This window comes from Xenopus laevis, chromosome 6L (genome assembly GCF_017654675.1).
Source record: "Xenopus laevis strain J_2021 chromosome 6L, Xenopus_laevis_v10.1, whole genome shotgun sequence".
NCBI lineage: Eukaryota > Metazoa > Chordata > Amphibia > Anura > Pipidae > Xenopus > Xenopus laevis.
Window position 1 is genome coordinate 93,791,402 of NC_054381.1, and position 20,943 is coordinate 93,812,344.

Sequence of the window (20,943 nt, forward strand, 5' to 3'; positions counted from 1 at the left end):
CTTAAACATTAGTCTACTTAATTTCCCCACATTATAAAGGATAATGAACATGGCTAGAGTATTTTACTTAATTTTCTTCCGTTAACTACATGCATCCAAATGAAGGGGTTGGGAAGGCATGTGAAACCTGCCCTGAGGCGCTTTTTAACTACAACATCCCATCATCCTTAGGCAGTCTCTGCTTGACAACGTGTGATGGAAGCTGTTGTTCAGAAGAAGAGCTGGAGGCAGGCATGTTAACATCCCCATTATAAAGAGAGTGTTGGATGGAATGTAACTCTGCATTTTGTGGGATGACCTTTAAGTGATTGGAGCAACTGTAACCTAACTACACACTACTGCTGCTACTACATACAAAGTCAGAGACAGTAGTTAAGAAATGTCTCTATCAAGTTTAAAGGAGGAAATATATTAATTTTGAATTAGACTGCAGGATCTGCTATACAGTTTGTCTCTGTATAAACGCCATGTCCTATTAGTGGGGACTAAGTACAGTCCTCTTATTCCTGATTTGCAGTTCATGGCCACTCTGAAATCATGTCCCCAAGGTTTTAAAGATGTTTTGTCTCACCTTTTTAAGTAGGCTAAAATATAAAACATAAATCATAAAAAAATATTCACTAACCATTTAAGGGGGTGGTTCACCTTTAAGTTAACTTTTAGTATATTAGAGGATGGCCAATTCTAAGCAAATATTCAATTGGTCTTAATTATTTCATTGTCTTATATTTTTTTTATTATTTGCCTTCTTCTTCTGAATCTTTCAAATGGGGGTCATTGCTCCCAGTAACAGAACAAGTGGTTCCTGGGCCCGGGTGTAGGCTGTGCACCCGGGCTCCCCACCCTCTGGATGCAATTTTCATAGTGGCCAGCATGTTGCATTCCACCTGCGTGCTTACATGCGTGCTTGGTGCTTACATGCGTCATTGTGAGGATAGGACCATACAGAAGAATTGAGTGCGTCTGGGCCGGTGCATCTCTGTGGTTGAACGGATTAAAACGGAACATAGGGGACCGCAGCCCAAAATGCCTGTGTGTAAGAGCATTTAAAGACTAAGTTCTTTGTACGCAGTATATCGCATTTAGTATAGAAAATGCTATGTTAAGGGAGAGAAATTTATTGTGGGTAAACAGTGCCATTTTCCCCCACACAGCAGCAGTTTTTCATAGTTTTTCAGTATAATATCAGGCAGGACCGCCATCAGAAATCGCAGGGCCCCATACGACAAAATTTCCTGGGCCCCCTGGGCTGCACAAACCGCAAGCCCCACCTACAGGTCCGCCCTCCCCACCCCCACAGGTCCGCCCTCCACCACACAGTAAAAAAACAATATTGGTTTTGGTGGCTAGGGTTCCCACATGTTAATAAAAAATAAAAAGATATTGGTGGTCAGGGCCCCCCATAAAAAAACATTTGTGGCCATGGCCCCCCCATTAAAAAATATTGGTGGCTAGGACCCCACATGAGAAATTGGTGGCCAGGGCCCCCCCCCCACATTATGAGAAAATTGGTGGCCAGGGCCCCTTAAACGTCCATGCCTTCCCGAAGTCAGCAGCTCTCAGAAAGATGGGGGGCCCGGCTAATCAAGTAAGTGTGGCGTGGCAGGGCCCCCTTACCCTCGGGGCCCCCTACAACTCTCCCCCCTGATGGCTGCCCTGATATCAGGCCCCCACTGAATGGCATGTGCTGTAACATGTGTGTAAATTGCCAATGCTAATTGGCATCAAAGTTGCATTTCCATACTCAGTGTCCATGTGGATGTTATAATGTCCATTGCCAGAATGGTGTTAGTGTGCAATTCATTACAACCATGTCAGTTGCATGAGTAGGTGGAACATAAAAAAGGGAAACCTGGATGATGGGGCATAACTTTGTGGCCCCAGGCAAAAAAAAAACTTTTGAGCCCCACTCATGTTTAGGGTAATGCCACACATGGCTGAAACACATTGTGTTGAAAAAAAGCAGGCTGAGTATCAGTCCCTAAGCTGCAATCAGTCCTTTACCTTGCCTGCACCCAGATCCATCACTTTTCATCCACCCACCTCATCTTTACTAGGTCCCTGTTGCTCCTCCTGTAGTTATGGCACTGCATTTCCTCAATGTTACATGCATATTGGTACTAGGCCCACGTTTCAAGGAGAATGTAAAGATGCAAGTAGCTTTATGGACAGTGTTTATATGCACACAATTACATCGTAAATGATCCCTCATTTGCTATACCTCTAAACTTTATGTCTATTTAAGGGAACATAAATGAGCTAAAATCTAATAATCCAATTCTCAGACCACACAAATCTATCTATCTTAGTAAATGCTGTTGTAATAACCCACAATAGTGAGCCATGAACCAAACAAATACAATCTATTCACACAAACTGAGACTTGATAAAGGGCCTCTGAAGCCTGAAACAGGTTGTGTTAAGTATCAAACTGCTTTGTCCTTGTCTCCCTATTATGCATTGTTGTCCATAATTGTATTTACATAGCGGTAGCTGCCATACTGCTTGATTGTGCTTTTTCCATAGATTTCTTTATAACTGCACCCAATTAATAATTAAATAGATAGTGCTGTCCTACTAAATTCTACAGTTAATGGAAGCATAGGAGTCCTCACAACAGAGCAAGAGTAAAATCAGATTTATTTAAAACAGTAGGGGGCAGATTAACTAAAGAGCGAAGTGGCTGACGCTAGCGACTTTTCGCCAGCGTTGCCACCTGCAGGGACATCGGCAATTAACTAACAGGCGCAGGCACCAATCCACTAGCAAACGGGGCCGCCACTAGCACTCGTTACTCTGCAAATTCACTAAAGTGCAAATTTTACTGAACGTTACCTCTTTCACCAGAGTTGACTTCACCACCTCAGACCAGGTGAAGTGCTAAAAAGAAACTAAATCTTCCTCAATCTTATCTCACTTACATCATATCCTGTGTGCTGAAAATGCATTAAAGTTCCAAAAACGCTGGCGACTTTTCCTTTTCTGAAGCGGAATTGCCTGCAAAAGTCCTGACAAACTTTTTTTTGGATAATCGGTTTTCTCCAGACATTTCCTAACATATGATTATATGAAACATTCATTTTACAGTGGGCTCGTGTGTAGGGCATTATATTACCTCTCTTGTCTTTATTAAGGTTCCCTGGACATTTGTAATAAAAAGTGGTAACTTCAAGCATTTGCACCATTTATAATAAAGACCTCCATACAACTTTAAATTACCCGCCGTATGCAAATTGACCTAAGTGCAAGACCACTAGCATATTTTCGCTAGGCACAAACGAACGCTAGCGCATCTTCGATATGAAATGCTTACACTGCTGAAGTAACGCTAGCGAAAAGTCACCAGCATTTGGCGCCCAGGGCGCAACTTCGCATATTAGTGAATTAGCGTGGTGGTAGCGAATTTGCGCCTGGAGAAGTGGTGCAATGTGTGCGAAGGGGTTGCTGCCGACAATTCGCTCTATAGTAAATCTGCCCCTAGGTATTTGCTCCTTTTGTGATCATTACAAGATGCCAGACTCACCATTAGATTTACAGTAATGTCAAACAATTAAATAGTTGTAAAACTACATTACCCAGCATCCTTTGTGGCAGTTCTCTGGTATATGACAAAAAAATGCAGTTCATAAGTAACTTTGGATTTAAGACCTTAAAGATCATTGGTTTTGGCACTCTTTGAACCAGTAAAGGCAATTGCAGAAAGGTGGGACATGGACTGCCTTGTCAAAAGGTAGGAGCTTCCTGACATAGTTGTGTTTAACCCGTTCCCTTTCACGCAGTTGTTGTATTTGCACTTTAAGGACAACTGTGCTTTGCATTTTGGCCCTGCAGAGGATGATGGGATGTAAAGTTCACATAAGAATGAAGGCTGCAGGTTAGTATTAAATATTCCAGTACATACATTATCACAAGTTATATATATATATATTTATATATAATCCCATTCATATTCAATGTAGCTGTAACTGATTTGTATACTTGGGCGTGAGCGCTGCACCTTGTGACATTTATTAAGAATATCAAAGTCATACTCCCTGAAGAATTAAAGTGGATATAAAAGAGTACGGTTCTAAACCACTGGTGTGTGTAAAGCCAATCTCCTTTCCTTGGAGATGTTAAAACATATTGTTCCAGTTGATGCATCTTCAGAACTTCCAGAAAAGAACCACAGGCTCAGTAGTAACACGTCCCCAGAAGATGAAGCACGTGATGCTTTCTTTATCAGGCCGGGAGGGAGATGACATAGGAGGGAGGGGGGTAATAAAGGAGCAAGTCAAGTTTTGTTTTTTTTTTCAGTCCTGGTGGCAACCTTTGGCACTTGGACCTACAACTTTAACAAACGCTTAACGAGATGCTGGGAACTGAATCCCAAGGTTGCTCGTCTCTGCCTCAACTTGCTCTACCTGTCTGTGCAGCTCCCCCTTCCTGCAGAAAACTTGAGAGAGGTCAGTGCATTTGTAGCCTCTTGCTTGTTGCTTCACTGAAGGAGCAATTGTGGCAGAGATAACACGAGCTGTAGCAGGCTGAACTTTGCACATCCCCGGCGCATTCCTGCGTTTACACAGCTCAGCAACATCCCCGCCCTTCCCAGCCTCACCTGCTCGGCCGCCTCCAAACTCCAACTCAGGAGGAGGTGCGACTCATTGACTTCCCACACTGTATCCCGCAGCCCCATCATTCTGGGACCACAGACTCCCCTCCCTCCTGCGCACTTGGACAGGACATTTGTTTTCTCTCGTGCTCTGCCTCGACCTTTAGAGCTGTGACATTTTACACACAGACTGCAGTAGGGAAGGACCGGGCTAGAGTTGTAGTGAGAGGAGGTTGACATGAAGGGCGTCCATCTTGCGCACACGGTGTAATACTTCACTTCCCGGTAACTTTTTTGTTAAAGGGAAAACACCCCCTACGAGCACGACTTTCTTATCAAAACATATGGGCAGCAGAGATAGCCTTTCTCCACACGCTTATCTGCCTATAGTTAAGGTATAGCTTTTCATCCTCTGTTGAGGTAAAAAAAACTCTCCTCCTCAGACTCCCAATGCAACACCGCCCCCACTGGGCAAATTGTCATGTAAATGAGACGAGGCTTTTTCTTTAAGCATCCCTCAGACTTTCCAGCGCCCTCGTTATAGCGAGGACTGAGGGCTGCGTGTTGCACATCAGTATCTACTCAGTAAACTTCCTCCTTTAGCAGAATTCTCAGCGAGCACCTACTATTACCATCAGGTATCGGCGGATGGATATCAATTACTCCTCATATATTAGTGGTAGGTAATGTCTTTTTAACAAGGTGCCCCCTTTGGAGGATGCAAAACAATGGCGTTAAGTGATAGGAGAAAACTTTTTCTAAAGTTGTGACCCAGGGCTGGAGGAGATGATGTTGCCTTTTTTCCCTCCCTCCCTTCCCCCCCTCCGCTCTCTCCCCGCCCTCTTAACTCTCCTTCCCCTTCCTTGTTAAAGTCTCTCTACCAACCAGCATTGAGCAGCAGCAACAGCAGCAGTACCAAGAGCAGCATTTTGCCTGCAGGACCTGATGCTCATCCATATTAAACCGTCTGAGCTCAGGAATCCAGCCAGATCATCTCCTCCTAGTGCAAAGTTTATTTTTAACTAGCAGATCCTGGATGGTGGTGCTGCTGCTGCTCTTAGCACTCTGGCCTCGCAGAGGAAGGACTAGCCAACTTTCTCACTGCCACACAAACTTTTATTTCTTTCGCTAGATCACTTTTTTTTTTTTTTTTTTGAGTGTAAACTTTTTTTTTTTAAATCCTGATTAGCAACTCGGTTATAGCAGGCAGCCAGGAGCTGTGATGAAGGAGTCTTTTTTAAGGTAAGGGGTGGGGGGATGGTTGTAAGTACTTTATGTGTGTGTGTTTTACTTTATAAAGATGGGTTTTATTTATGTTTTTAAAAGTTTCACTAAACTGAAATATAATAGTATTACAGTGTCATGCAATGCTTTACTGCTGCCTCTGGCAGAAAAAGGGGTTAAAGTGCAATGCAGGGGTCGAAGCTTCTCTTTCTGATAGTTGATCTCCCCTCCCTGTCCTTCTACGTGTGCTTGTTGCATCCACCATGTATCTCTCGTCGTTCGCTGATACCACTTGCTGTGTGGGAGAGAGGTGGGGGTGAGTGCCTGTTGTTGGCCTTGACAAACTTTCCAAACCTTGTATGTTGAGAAAGACTAGAGCAACCGAGCTTTCCCCTAATATATATGTATTACAGGTAAATAGGAAAACCGCAGTGTGTATTTATAATGATGGTTAGCTAGCATCTGTTCCTTGTGCTAAGTGGGGATCAGAGCTGGGATCACACGTAGCAGAACTAGAACTACTGTCGTCATGAGTACAGGAAGGAGTCTGGCATCGGAGTAGAGATGGGGGGTGGTATACTGAAACTTTTAGGGGCAAGCTGGAAGGACAGGTTTTTTTATGTCAACAGTGTCATGTCTGACAAAATTACAAACAAGCAAAGCATTTGCTTGCATCATGTCATAACGTGCCACATTTGCTATCCTTTACAGTATAGAATACTTTTTGTATATTCCAATAGACCTATATAAATTCCCTTTCACACAGTTGGGCATAATCTGTTGCATTGTCCAGTCCTTTTTGGGCTGTGGGGTGGTGCCTTCTAAACCTTTTCAGCTGCTCTCAGCATCCACCTCTTCCCGTAGACGCTCATTTATGTTATATGCTGGTCTTCCTTGGCTGATTTGTGTTGTTTAATTTAAGGGAGTCTAACTTGCGGCCGTCCACCAGTTGTTGAACAGCAGCTCGAGGACCGCTCGTTGGTCTGAAGTTATTTCATAACTTGATTGTATGGCTTCTGTATGCTCGTTTTTTTTGCACTGCGTATTGTTGCGAGTGTTTTAGGATTTCTTGTTTATATATTAATCTTTGGGTTTTTCATGATCAGCTTTTTGTGTTTTTTTAAAGGATTTCCTCCCTTAATGTATTATTTTAACTTAAGTTGTTAAAACTAGTTGAGACTCGTCTCTTAGGAGACTGCGACCTTAATGGTTGCTAAGAGGCAGAGTATTTTATTCCACTCCTCTGCCTCTCCTCCTTGATGCCTCAGCTTTCTGGGAGGGAGATGGAGACAGCACTCCTTTTTTTTTTTCCCTCTTTTCTTTTTGCTTGTGTGTAAACTCTTACTCATCCTAGTCATCATGCAGATTAGGATACGTCACAATCCTAACAATTCAGTTTGCCTTTGATGATTAGAATTGAAGAACTTTTGAAAAGCTTGAGGTGCTTCCTCCTCACACCCAGAAAGACAATGTGCTGTAGTTTGACTTCCTTGCATCTGTTACACTCATCACTTTGTTTGGGATCTATTTTGTGTGTCTGCGTGTGCTGTTAATTATTTAATGCGTTCACAATTTGCCTGTGCTCACTTCGCCTCTGTAAGGCATCCTTGATGGGTTATAAAAGGAGGAGGAGAAAGCATTTCTCCTGTCTCAGCAGATCTGTCCTCCCCTGCTCCTTACTGGTTAGGAGATAGAACTAGCCCAGATCCGGATGAGCAGTTCACATTCCATTACGAAATTCTACACGGCTTAATAGCCAGCACAGCAGCACCAACATACAACTCTATACTAACTTAGGGGAGGGAAGTGCTTCTGATGTAGGGTATTCACTACACTCTACAGCTTAACATCTCTTTTCTCCAAGAGTTTATAGGCATGTGATAAACCCTAAGTACCCCATACTGGCACCTATTAGGACGCGGTGTAACAAGAAAGGGATGCTAGCTTTCTCTTCAGTTATGGGTAAACAGATAAGGATGTTTCTGGAGTTTTCCTTAACAGATAGAAATAACCAAAAGTAAAACGAGTTGGAAATTTTAATTGTAAGATCATTTAAAAGATGTAAATTATAAGCTACATTTGTAAAATGTTGTCCAAGGTAGAGCTTGGTTGTGTTTAGTTCTGTACGGTTTGGGCATTTTCTATAACACTTTCTCCACTGCAGAAATAAGTTGCTCAGTTATAAATATAAGGCACTACAGGGCTCATTTAACAGCCAGAATAGAACATTGCATCAGTGCTTTCATATTCTAACGTGCAGTTGACTAATTAAATCTAAATGCTGATTGTTTTCTGTGCATTACAGTTACAGCAGTGGGTGCAGTTTTGGATATTTATTAGTAAACAAGCACCTCTGTATGCAAGTTGTATTCATGTAGTTTGCTGTTACAGTATAATGGTAACTATAATACTATGAAAGGATTTGCAGTATATATTTATATAATTAAGTGTTGGCTTACAAAAATATTGATTTTCCAGATAATAATAGTGGAGTTTTAATGTTGCTTTCTCTGGTTCAGCTGACACACTTTCTTCTTTTCGTGAATAAGGTACATCCTTGTTGCTACAGTTCCTCTGTTAGTACACACATTGGCCAAAGAATGAGGAATCAGAATGTAAACATTCCCTCAATTTCTTTTTCACTGCAATCCAGAATCACTAGTTATTTCATCAATCTGAATTGCAAAGTAGTTGAGCAACTTTCTGTTTGCAACTGTCTGAATGGAGTCGGACAGTCTGCAACTTTGGATGTAACTCTTGCTACCAAGGAAGTAACAGTAACTGTCATATAGTGAAATGCATATATGTTTTTATTTGTACCTCTTGTATACACAACAATGTACATTAAAACAATACAATACATTTAAAACGAAGTGGTAAAAACTTACAATCTAGACACAAATGAAGTTGGTGTATTTGGAACTACAGTTTTTTTATTGTTGTTTTTTGGGTCTTTTTTTGTAACTTATAGTTTTTGAATTATTTGTCTTCTTCTTCCGACACTTTCCAGCTTTCAAATGGGTCATCTAAAAAACAAATGCTCTCTAAGGCTACAACTGTATAGTTATTGCTACTTTTTTGCTCATCTTTTTATTCAGGCCTCTCCTCTTTATATTCCAGTCTCTTATTAAATGAATGCATGGTTGCTAGGGTCATTTGAATGCTAGCAACCAGATTGCTGAAGTTGCAAACTTGAGAGCTGCTGAATAAAAAGCTAAATAACTCTCAAACCACAAAAAAAAAAGAAAAATAAATTGCAAATTGTCTCAGAATGTCGCTCTCTACGTCATAGTAAAAGTTCATTTAAAGGTGAACAACCCCTTTAATGAATAAAGCTAAGCAAAGTCAAGTTTTTTGGGTGGTTGTATTTATTATCCCCCTTTAAAACAAAGGTGGTGCTTTGAAGGTCATAGGATACGTGTTGCTAAGCAGCTAGTCAGATGTATGCTAAAATTAACCCTGATATCTCTGCATAGAGTGAGGATGGAGTGGGCTCATATTAGACTAGAAAATGTTCTGGTCCATATCCCTGCCCTCTGGTCTTCAAACATCATTTTTGTATTTGCAAACTAAAAACTTGCTGTTTTTCCAGATGTTTATAATCCACTTCCTAGGTGTACCAGTTTAATATTAAAGCAAATATTTTTTTTCTCCCTTATTATATTTTTAATTTTCTTCTTTAATGCTACCCTTTATAATATACCCAATCATTATTTCTTGCCTTTCTCTAGAATTATTTACAGATTTTATAAATGGAAAACATGAAAAAAAATGTGTGATGAGGCCTATTGAATAAGGTGGTATGACCTCCCATTTAATACAGGATCCTTAACTGATATGTTGCCATGTATTGCCTCACTTTCGCCCTGCATTCCTAGTTTGTGCTTTGAAGCTAATTGGTTACATTGTAAAAAAAAAAACAAAAAAAAAAGCAAAAACTGATTTCCTTTTGCCTGGTTAATAATGCAGAGTACAGCATTTGCAGTTCTTCTTTGGAGCAAACTAAATGTCTGTTTTCAGCAAATTGCAACTCTTTTGGCAGAGAAAGAGTTAATTATTCAGTACCATCACTTTCATGGTGCTTGCATAGAGCTAAAAGAGAAGACTTTGCCCATCAGGTTTATTACCCAACAGTCTGAGACAAAAACTAGGAGAGTAAATCATTGTTCTGACATGTTAAGCAGTAAAAGGTGGGACAAAGGGTGGGACCTCTCCCTGATCCTGTTATCAGCCATCAGGTAAAGGATGTCTGTTGCACACAATAAGATGGAGGTGTGAGTAGAATTGTTCTCTGCGTAAACCACTCTTAATCAACACTTATATTCTATGGAGTTTATCAGATTTCCAAGAAAATATTTCTGATACCGACATGTTTAGCAGGGACTCATCATTGTCTCATAGTGATAAAGCAAAGCATCCAACTTTGATTTGTGTTCTTTTTTTTCTCCCCCATTTTCTTAAGATATCTTTGAATGAGTTCCAGTGACGGTGCACTTTAACAGTGTCACCTTGTTTATGCACATATTTGTTTCTTTTTATTTTGTTCTCATCACATGAGGAGCATGTTAGTATGAATTTGGCAAAGGTGCAAGAGACTTTTTGCCAAGATCATGCAAATATGCCTGAGATAGGTTATAAACAAAGAGGGTCAAAGTTGCTCTTTTCCCTTTTTTTACACCTGCAAATTATAAGACCCGTGAATTATAACACCCCATATCCCCCAACAAGTGAACAGCTGTCTAAGAATTCTGGGAGTAGCAATGCACACACACCATCTGGAGGGTGACAAACTTAACATCACTTATGTAGCCTACTGTTCAGGAGTTTGCAGTGAGTTTTTCCTGCTGCCTAATAGACAGCAGCATTTGTAGTATAATGGATTACCATGGTATGGTACCAGGAATGCAAAAACTCGTTATCCAGAAACCCCCATTTACGGGAAAGCCACCTCTCCATCTATAAGGGGTGGTTCACCTTCAAACAACTAGTTGTTTTCAGATAGATCACCAGAAGTGATTTTCTATTTTACATGTGTGACAGTTTTTCTAATATTGAAGTGTGATGTGTAATTTTTCACCTTCTGAAGCCGCTCTGGGGGGGGGGTCGCCGACCCTGTAAACTGTTCTAAATGGATACATTTAGTTGGTACATTTCTTATCTTTGTCCCTGCTTAGCAGAATCCCTGGGTTTCGCTACAGGCAGCTGTGAATTTGATACAATAGTTGCTAATACTCCTGAGATGCTGTTGAGAAATGTATCAACTCAATGTTGCAAAATTGTAACAGTTTATAGTCTGCATCTGCATTACTGAGCTACCAGACTCAACCAGAGACAGGGACATTAAAATTGGATTTTGGAAAAACAGTAAAAAATAAATAATGGAAAGTAATTGAAAAAAGTCTTTATTTCTGGGGAACAATCTAAAAACAACTGAATTGAAAAAAGTGTTTGGAAGGTGAACAACCCCTTTAAGCAAATAATTCTAATTGTGTTTTTTTTCAGTACCTTGCACTTGAGCCTAACTAAGCTGCATGAATCCATATTGGAAAACAATCTTTTATTATTATAATGTTTATATCATTTTTAGAAGACTAAGGAGTGGTTTACCTTTAAGACAACTTTTAAGTATGTTCTAGAATGGACACTTCTAAGCAGCTTTTCAGTTGGTCTTCATTATTTATATTTTATAGTTTTATAATAATTTGCATTTTTTCTGACTCTTTCCACATTTCATATGGGGGTCACTGACCCCATCTACAAACCAATGCTCTGTAAGGCTACATATATAATGTTATTGCTGCTTTTTATTACTCATCTTTATATTTAGGTCCTCCCCTATTAATATTCCAGTGTCTTATTCTAATAAAAGCATGGTTTCTAGGGTAATTTGGAGTTTGCAAACAAAAAACTTCCAGATGTTTATAGTCCACTTCCTAGGTGTACCAGTTTAATATTAAAGCAAACTATTATATTTTTAATATTAATTTTTAATCATCTGTAATGCTACCCTTTATAATGCTCTGTAAGGCTACATATATATTATTGCTATTGTAATTTGGACCCTAGCAACCAGATTGCCTAAAATGCAAACTGAAGTGCCGCTGAAAAAGTTAAATAGCTAATAAAAAATGCAGACCAATTACAAATTATTTTAGAATATCGCTTTCTACATCATACTAAAAGTTAACTCAAAGAGCCTTTATCTGGAAAAACCCAGGTGCCAAGCATTCTTGATAATAGATACTATACCAGTCCCATGAAGGCGCAGAATCTTTCATGTTAATATGTTTATTTTGTAGGTTCAATTAGGTGTTTTTTTGGCAGAATAATGTTTCTGAAACCCCCATTTTAGTGTGCCATGCACATAGGGTTTTTTTTAATTAGGAATATGGATGTTTTGATTGATTTGTTCAGCTGTCATTTTATGAGTTATATGAGATATGCTGACATATGAGCTAGAATATTTCTTACACCTTTCTTCTAGTATTTTGAGAGATTCAGCTGCAATGTTCTACTGGTTTTTCAACCTGTTAGCAGAAGTAAACTTTGGGCTGAAAAGGTATTTGATCAAACTGTGCTTCATTAAGTACTGTGAATGGGAGGGGAAATAAACTGCAGGTCATGCTGAGTTTGGGTTAATTGGTTATGGCTTCATCTACATTAATAAGCTGATGTAGAGGATAAGGATGGGGACAGCAGATATGATGTAATTGAAGATTAACAGTGGGTTGTATTATTGGTCTACGGCTTTCTATATTTTGCTTGCTGACTGGTTAAATAAAAATATAAAGCAGTTTTATTTTTTATGGGGGAAGAGCAGTGTCACATTTGGTGTGCATCCGAATAGAATGTGCACATCCCATCTATAGTTAATCTAGTCGCATCAGCTGTAACGCACACATATCTGTGCATATGTGTTTTCCTTGGCAGGATAGAAGCATTCCTGTGTACCTTGTTTTCAGTGGTGCATTAGCTTTCAGGTTAGGAGTTCTGCCATTAAACAAAGGTAGATTTCAGTGAAAAGGTGCTTCAGATAAAAGCAGTGGGTGACGGGTGGAGACTGTTTGCTCAGTGTGATTCACACAAGAAAAGCTGTAAGAGCCTATGTAGAGTTCCAGGGACCAGGTATTTGAATAACCTGACAGGGATTCACCTGCAGACTCCAGACTTTCATGGTTATTTTGCAGGTGGGGGAGGAGAAGCTCCACTGAAACCCCCCACAGGCATTGTGTGGCTTTCCTAAAAAAACATTGCAGATGGGGGGGGGGGGAATAGAACTGCTTAATGACTGATATTGCTGAGTGTTGTTTTCAATTTCCCAGTAGTTGGATTTTATATCAATTATATGTACAAAAATAGTTAAATCTTTAGATTATTTTAACGAATAGAATAGAAGTCCTCTGCAAGTTCTGTCTAGATTCTTTTTTCGGTTTAAAAATAAATTCTATATTAGCTTTAGATGGAGCACAGTCCTGCATCCTTTGCAGCCTGCTGCAGGCCACATGGTAACATTTAGAGCTATGAGTTTCCATAGCAAACAGAGCAGCTGAAAAGCATACTGTGAATGTACCTGCTTTCTGGTTGCCCAGGCTAATGATGCCTTGGGAGCCTTTTGTTCATGAAATTGAGTTTACATACTAAATGAAAGGCATAGAATATTATATCATTTTTGAATTACAAAATTTCAGAATTAATTGTTTGGTACCTGCATAGTTTTGGGCTTGTAGCTGTTTGCCTGTCTAAGCTAAAACAAGTTGCTTAGCTGTTGCTACACTACAGCTTTCAGCATTTTCATCCGTTACTGGCAGTCAAAGCTTGTGAGCAGACTGTATCATCACGAGTCCTTCCTAAAGTGTACGTGTTCTAATTTCTAAAGTTTATCAGGGGAAATAGTGTATACATATATAACTACATAAACCGCTGTTTAACATTTTTCGTAACAGTCTCTGTACAAAAGAAAAGTAGTAGTCATTCTGCTTTATAATAAAAAATAAAAACAAATATTTGAAGCCAGTCTGGACTAGCTGCCCAGAGCTCTTCTTTAAAGGGGGGGGGGGGTGAATATTTTATAAAAAGGTGTTGGAGACACCTTTATATCAGTGCTGCTCTATAGAGGCATTTTGCATAATTGTCCCTGGCTACCCTTCAATTTACAAACAATCCCCTCCATCTTCTATTGAAGCACAAGCTAGCTTCTAAAGTTGCAGTACTTTTGTGCAAGCCTAATTTGTTTTCTTTCTTTCTTTCTTTCTTTCTTTCTTTCTTTCTTTCTTTCGTTTTTTTTTTTTTTTTTTTAAGCTACCTTGGTAGGTTTAAACATATTAATGGAGATGGGTCGTATGGAGTTGTAAGATCAACAAAAAGTGCATGGGCAAGATAAAATCTAAATGCATTCAAGGAAGACATATAAGAATATTAACTGTATTTATTGATTTGATATCTTTTAATCCTATAGGTAGTATCACACGAGATTGTGCAAGTAGGAAATAAATGACGTGTTTATATGCACTGATGTTTGAAGGTTACACTCTTTGCCCTTGAAGTGAGATTGTCATAAAGTCTGAATGAAATTCACTTGTCACTGTAGTCCTTTCTAATGCTTGTCTTTGGGGAAAGGATGTCAGATAGTAGCGAATGATTTGTACCGCCTGCCTTTCTTCCTGTTTGGGAACTCATTTCCCTCTTTGAGGGGTGTTCTTTTTGGACTAATATCTTCATCCTGCGACAACACATCCTCAGTCCTGAGAGGAGGGCCCTTGCTCTGTGTATTTATTAACAATGCTAATTTCATGTGGCCTTATAACAAGGTTTTATCAGCTACCAGTGTATATCCTTGCACATATGTCTGTGTGAATGAACAAGGAGTAGTAATGAACCTGATGTTGGATGCAAAAAAGAATGTATTATTTATAATGTAAATAAAAGTAGTTTTTTTCTGCAATGCCTATGCATATGCTTACAAGTGATGTGTTTTTAAAAATGATGTTCACCTTCCAGGCACAATTTTGATTGTAGGTTTTTTGAGCTAGTACTCTAGGAAAGAATATGAGGATTGAAGTTGGACATTTGTGATTGTGTAATTTAGTAGCATCTTCTGTGTAAGTGACTTTGGTGCCTTTTTATACTAATGCTTTACATTTAATCAGAAAAGCTTATGTTGTGCTGGGTTGAAACTTGTTTGTTTCCATGACTACACTGGGGTTAACAGACCTGAACCTGTTTGCCTACCATAAGGGCAATACCTGAGCACACATTCCAACACAGAGATGTGTTTTGTAAATGTAATGGGCTTGGTTGAAAACTGATTTGCCTGCAAACCTTTTCCTTTACCATGTTCCAAATCTTTTTGTAGTTTTATTTTTGGGCAATCTGGGGGTAATTACCTGCCAGTAAGATGTGTGGGAGTGTTACTTTGCAAGCTTTCACTGCTTCATGTAAAATCCTCTGTGCAATACTGCAAGCCCCCCCCCCCCATCAGGAGCAGAGAGGTACAGTCCCTTCATGGGATAGTAGTGAGATGCTGGAAAGGCAACATACTCATTAGAGCAGTGATCCCCAACCAGTAGCTCGCGAGCAACATGTTGCTCTCCAACCCCTTGGATGTTGCTCCCAGTGGCCTTAAAGCAGGTGCTAATTTTTCAATTCCAGGCTTGGAGGCAAGTTTTAGTTGCATAAAAACCAGATGTACTGCCAAACAGAGTCTCAATATAGGTTGACAATCCACATAGGGGCTACTAAATGGCCAATCACAGCCCTTATTTTGGCACCCAGGAACATTTTTCATGCTAGTGTTGCTCCCCAACTACTTTTACTTCTGAATGTTGCTCACGGCTTCTAAAGGTTGGGGATCCCTGCATTAGAGCTAGGCTAGGGGACTCTCCTGCACACACTTTTTCTTGTGTGGCTCCTTTGAATCTGCCTGTTGGAGTTTTTTGTCTGATCCTAGGAAGGGAGGATTTGTGTGTATAAATATGCACGTAATTTACAGCATGGGGGTTCTTTTGTACACGCAACGCTCTGTTAAGGGTTGAGCAATGGTAAAATTTCAAGTCCCCCTCACAATTAAACTGCAAATGTTTGCACGCAAAATGGGCAGCAGGTAGACACTACTTACATTTCTAAATTACTTCACAGATGATATTTATTATTTTGACATTATAAATGCATGATATCAAAATGAAATGTTCTGTAAACGGGACCAATGCCATTGTGCTTTTCCATGTACAGTAGTTCTGTAAGGAGGAGCATGCAGACTGTTTCTCTGCAAACTTTGAAGTTCTTATGTTAGATATGTATCATTGTATTTGACAATATAGTTATGGCTATGCATAAACACTACTGCAAACAATATTAATTCAATAGAATGTCTGTTATTCTATTATTAATTTGTTTTTGTGAAAAAACAGTAAGCAAAGGCAATATGAAGACATGGCCTGGTGTATTAATTTTGAAAGTGTATCTATTGTGGGGATAATGAAATGACTGCTGGCTGCTAATGGAAACTAATGAATTGCAGAAATCTAACGTGACCCCCTCCGCTGATTGGAAAAGAAGGCTTTCACCGATGGAAAATCAGGTAAGGATTGACTGTCTTATTCTTTGGCTTCCCTCAGCCCCCATGTCAAATTTCTACTCTTACCAGACACGAAGAACTAGTGATAAGATAACGTTCCTGCTAGTAATTACCATTTCAAAGAAGTTTAGACAAAAGCCTTTTTTGATTAACATCTTTATTGTAGTTAAATTATCATGTCTGCTTGCTTTGGAGATGCTGCTAATCTATCCAACAGTAATTTAACTCATGATAATTTCCCCATCCCTTATGACAATATTTAGTTTCTCCTAGTTTTCTTTCACCTTTTAGTGCAGAGACAGATGCCAAGATTCAGGGAGGTTTAGTTGCCCGGCGACTAATCGCCTCTTCTTCGGCCGACTAATCTCCTCGAAAAGCCTTCCTGCCGGCTACAGTCTATATCACCGGTGGGATGGCACTCAGAGCGCTTCGTTTTTCCGAAGTTGCCTGAACTTGCCTTGTGGGGCGACTTCAGAAAACAAAGCGCTCCGAGTGACATCCAGCCGGCGATTTATATTCTAGCGGGGGGGAGGCAGTTCAGGGAGAGTAGTTGCCTGAAGGAGAAGCGATTTTTGTCGCTGGGCAACTAATCTCCCCCAGTAGCTTTGTGTGCCCCTGCCCTTAAACACTATTTCATTTCTATACGAATACAGGTATGAAACCGGTTATCTGAAAACCCGTTATCCAGAAAGCTCTGAATTACGGAAATGTAATCTCCCATAGATGCCATTTTATCCATATAATCCAAATTTAAAAAAGTTAGCGATGCACTGAATCCGCTATTTTGGATTCGGCCGAACCCCCAAATGCTTTACGAGAGATTTGGCTGAATACCGAACCGAATCCAAACCCTAATTTGCATATGCAAATTAGGGGTGGGAAGGGGAAAACATTTTATACTTCCTTGTTTTGTCATGCAATTTCCATCCCATCCCTAATTTGCTTATGCAAATAAGGATTTGGTTCAGCCAGGCAGAAGGATTCGGCTGAATCTGAATCCTGCTGAAAAAGGCCGAATCCCGAACCGAATCCTGGATTCAGTGCATCCCTTTTTCACTCTAATAATAGAACAGTACCTTGTACTGGAATCAAACTAAGATATAATTAGTCTTTTGGAGGCAAAACCAGCCTATTTGATTTATTTTATGTTTACATTATTTTCTCTTAGGCTTTAGGTATAAAAATCCAAATTACGGAAAGATCTGTTACCCAGAAAGCCCCAGGTCCCAAGCATTCTGGATAACAGGTCCCATACCTGTATTACTATTGCTTCAAGACTTTACACATCTGGGAGACTAGCAGAAGCAATGAGCACTTCCCTAAAGCAGAAATAATAAATGCTACCGATCATATAAAATAGGTTTATTACTGTAGGGATGCAAAACATAGCTGTATTGCCTCCATCCTTGTTTGCTGCAGGATCCTTTTATTTGTAGTTCATAATCAGGGCTGGGTCACAATTTTGACAACCAGTGTACACAGATTAGCCTGCGTATATACCAGCTGGATAAAATAGTACTTTCCATGACTTTGGCATACGTGGTGTTACTATTAGATGATAATCAAACTTCAAAATATTTGGAGTTTGTTCATTGCAACAAAACCTGGGTTTTATTTTCCATCTCCCTTTAAAAGGCACACAATAATCCTAGTTATGCAAGTCTTTATTTAAATGACCGTTGTCCTGAATTTGCATCTCCAGGTTCTGCAGATTTGTTTAATGTTTGGGGTTTATTTGGCTGTTTTGGGTATTGTGTGTCTTCACTCATGTTTATTTAATATGCAAGACCACTTGTTTTTATTTAAAATACATACAGAGCAGAGACTCTGCACTGTGCTTGTTATAAGAAACCTGTAGGCCTACAGGCTGAATGTGTCCACCAAACAATTTTTTTTTTTTTAAACTGAAATGTTTTTTTGATTTTCCAAAGAAAAATTCAACCACCAAACAAATTTTAATGGTTCCTAGCATGCCCAAAATATTCATGGCTCAAACAGTGTTTGGGTGAGAAAACTGATAAATGACAGAACAATCTAGATCTGCAGGAAAAACATTTTTTATATTTACAAGAGAAATTGTCAGCTTGCTCATATGCAATTACACCATTTATAGGATATGTTTATAGTGTACAGCAAAGAAAGCCTGCTTGTCATATGTCATTGGAAGTTAAAATATTATATTAAGTTTATTTATGACAAGTTTACCAATGTGCTTAACTCTTGCTGGTGCATCTAAGCATCCTACAACTTTGTGTAGAGCTGGGAAGATGCAGGTAAATCTTCCTCTGCTTCTTAGCAAAGAGATGTAAAAGCAATAGTCGCCGGACACATTTAAACCCTAGCAGTCATACATTTTTCCTTTCTTCTTAGTTTTAACCTCAGTTTAGAAATGCTGAGATTTTTCACATTTTGAAAGACTGTAAGGGTTAACTGTAATGTTAAGATGTAGGGAAAGAAAGAAGACGAAATAGTAACCAAACAGGCTTTAGTGCCTGAGGAAGTGAAACATGAGGGCCTGTGTAAATGCTGCTCACATAAGATGGAGGAAGTTGCTTCAATAGAAGCATCTCATAGCTGCCTGGAGGAGGAGGGGGATAGTATGATAAACTTGCAAAGGCCTCATTTCCTATTAAATTGTTTGTTGATGGAATTTCAGGTGAACCCGTTTGTAGAGATTAATTAAGGGTAGGACTCCACAAGCGTTTTAGTCGTGATCTGACGCACTGCGACAAAATGCATGCGACAAAAATAAGGTAAGTAATAGAATTGTCGTATGGCGCGTGTCTGCATCCGACAGTCGTGTCGCGTCGGATCAACGGATTACTATTTTTGTCACATGCGACAAGTCGCATGCGTTTTGGCGCAACTCATCGGATTGCGACAAAAACGCTTGTGGAGTCCTACCCTAAAGGTAAAGAATCCTCTGCAAAATCACATGAGAATCATTTCAATTTGTTTGTGCTTTTAAATATGGTATCATAAAAGAGAATGGAATATCTCTTGAAAAACTTATATACATGTATTTATGCACATAAAAAAAAAAAAAATATATATATATATATTATATATAAAAAAGCAAGAGAGACAAATAACTGTAAAATACATATTTAGAACATGGCCAGTTGTGTCACATTTACAGAAAGGGGTTATTAATCCCTGTGTAGCTAAAAAAACACCAATATTTTCATGCTGCTCAGCTGCTGGCTGGGCATCCTTTACAATTTAGAACAATATATTTCATACACACATATGCAATTTGACAATTGTTAGTGATATGGTGCAGGGGTTATGCTGCCCACACTATATATACATTTGCTATATATACATAGATAGATATATATATATATATATATATATATATATATATATATATATATATATATATATATATATATATATATATATATATATATATATATACAATTAGCAAACAAACCGCACAACCAGGTCTTGCATAAAGTGTCAAAAACTTATTTTAATATCGACGTTTCGGCTCCAAACTTAAGCCGTCTTCCTGAAGACGGCTTAAGTTTGGAGCCGAAACGTCGATATTAAAATAAGTTTTTGACACTTTATGCAAGACCTGGTTGTGCGGTTTGTTTGCTAATTGAATATTGATTCTTTAACCAGCACCTAGGCATTGTCCAATTCTTGGGAGTGCTCCAGATCGTGTACTTGTATATATATATATATATATATATATATATATATATATATATATATATATATATATATATATATATATATATATATATGGGTTTTATCCAGTTGGAAATTGGTAGGAGGCAGTTGGAGATTGGAGTCTGTTTCAGCTGTTAAAATGGGGGGGGGATAAATATATTTGGGTATCATCAGCATGCAGATGATCGTCAAAGACAAATACATGGATGAGATCTCCCAAAGACGGAGTGGACAGCAGACCAATTACAGAGCCTTGGGGCACCCCTACATTGAGAAATCTGTATTTCTCTCCCCCCCCTCCCCCGGGCTCCCATTTTACCTTTACTCTGTATCAATAGCCTTGTAAGATAGATAAACATCACCAAAGTGTACTTAAACTAAAAAAAAAAAATATTCTACTTTCTGCTACCCTTGCCCCTTATGAAAAATGCCCCAATACACACCTATGAAATCATGTTATTTCCATTTGGACTGTGTTATTCTAACTGCTTTTGGCCTGAGAAGAACACTGCATGTTTTTTGTTTGACATAAGCACAGCTACTTAAGCATTATGTGGCTGTGCTAATGTTCCCTTCTTTATAGCTGTACAGTGAGGTAGGGATGCAGATAAAAGTGATGGAGCAGTTGAAGGTCTGTGACTCTGTGTATTTGTTACTTGCTGCTGACTAAACAGTTCTTTCAGCTGGCAGTCGCAAAGCCTGAGGATTTCTGATAGTTGCTGGAAGGGTGTGGAGGAGATTGGGAGGCAGGGGGAGGGGGAGTCCTAGTCCTATGGGCACCAACTGTTACTTCTTCTAAGCTCTGTATCTAGAGAAACTGTAACCGTTCCATTGCTTTTTCGGTTTCTTACCCCAGACCTGTTTCGGTAACCCA

The 20,943-nt window shown here is 39.3% G+C and overlaps 1 protein-coding gene across 15 annotated transcripts in view; it reads left to right on the forward strand.

Moving 5' to 3' along the window:
- Positions 1 to 4,489: 4,489 nt before the first annotated feature.
- Positions 4,490 to 20,943, forward strand: part of rreb1.L (ras responsive element binding protein 1 L homeolog) — a 68,623-nt gene continuing 52,169 nt past the window's right edge. For 2 of the 15 annotated variants that reach the window (XM_018267765.2, XM_041566283.1), the window contains exons 1-3: positions 4,910 to 5,270; positions 5,781 to 5,833; positions 16,332 to 16,391. In XM_018267765.2, coding sequence (XP_018123254.1) covers positions 16,380 to 16,391 — 12 coding nt within the window. In that variant the 5' untranslated portion in view covers positions 4,910 to 5,270; positions 5,781 to 5,833; positions 16,332 to 16,379. Of the gene's footprint in view, positions 4,877 to 4,909; positions 5,271 to 5,449; positions 5,834 to 16,331; positions 16,392 to 20,943 lie in introns of those variants that run through there. The other 13 variants (XM_018267770.2, XM_041566285.1, XM_018267766.2 and 10 more) reach the window with 9 other exon arrangements.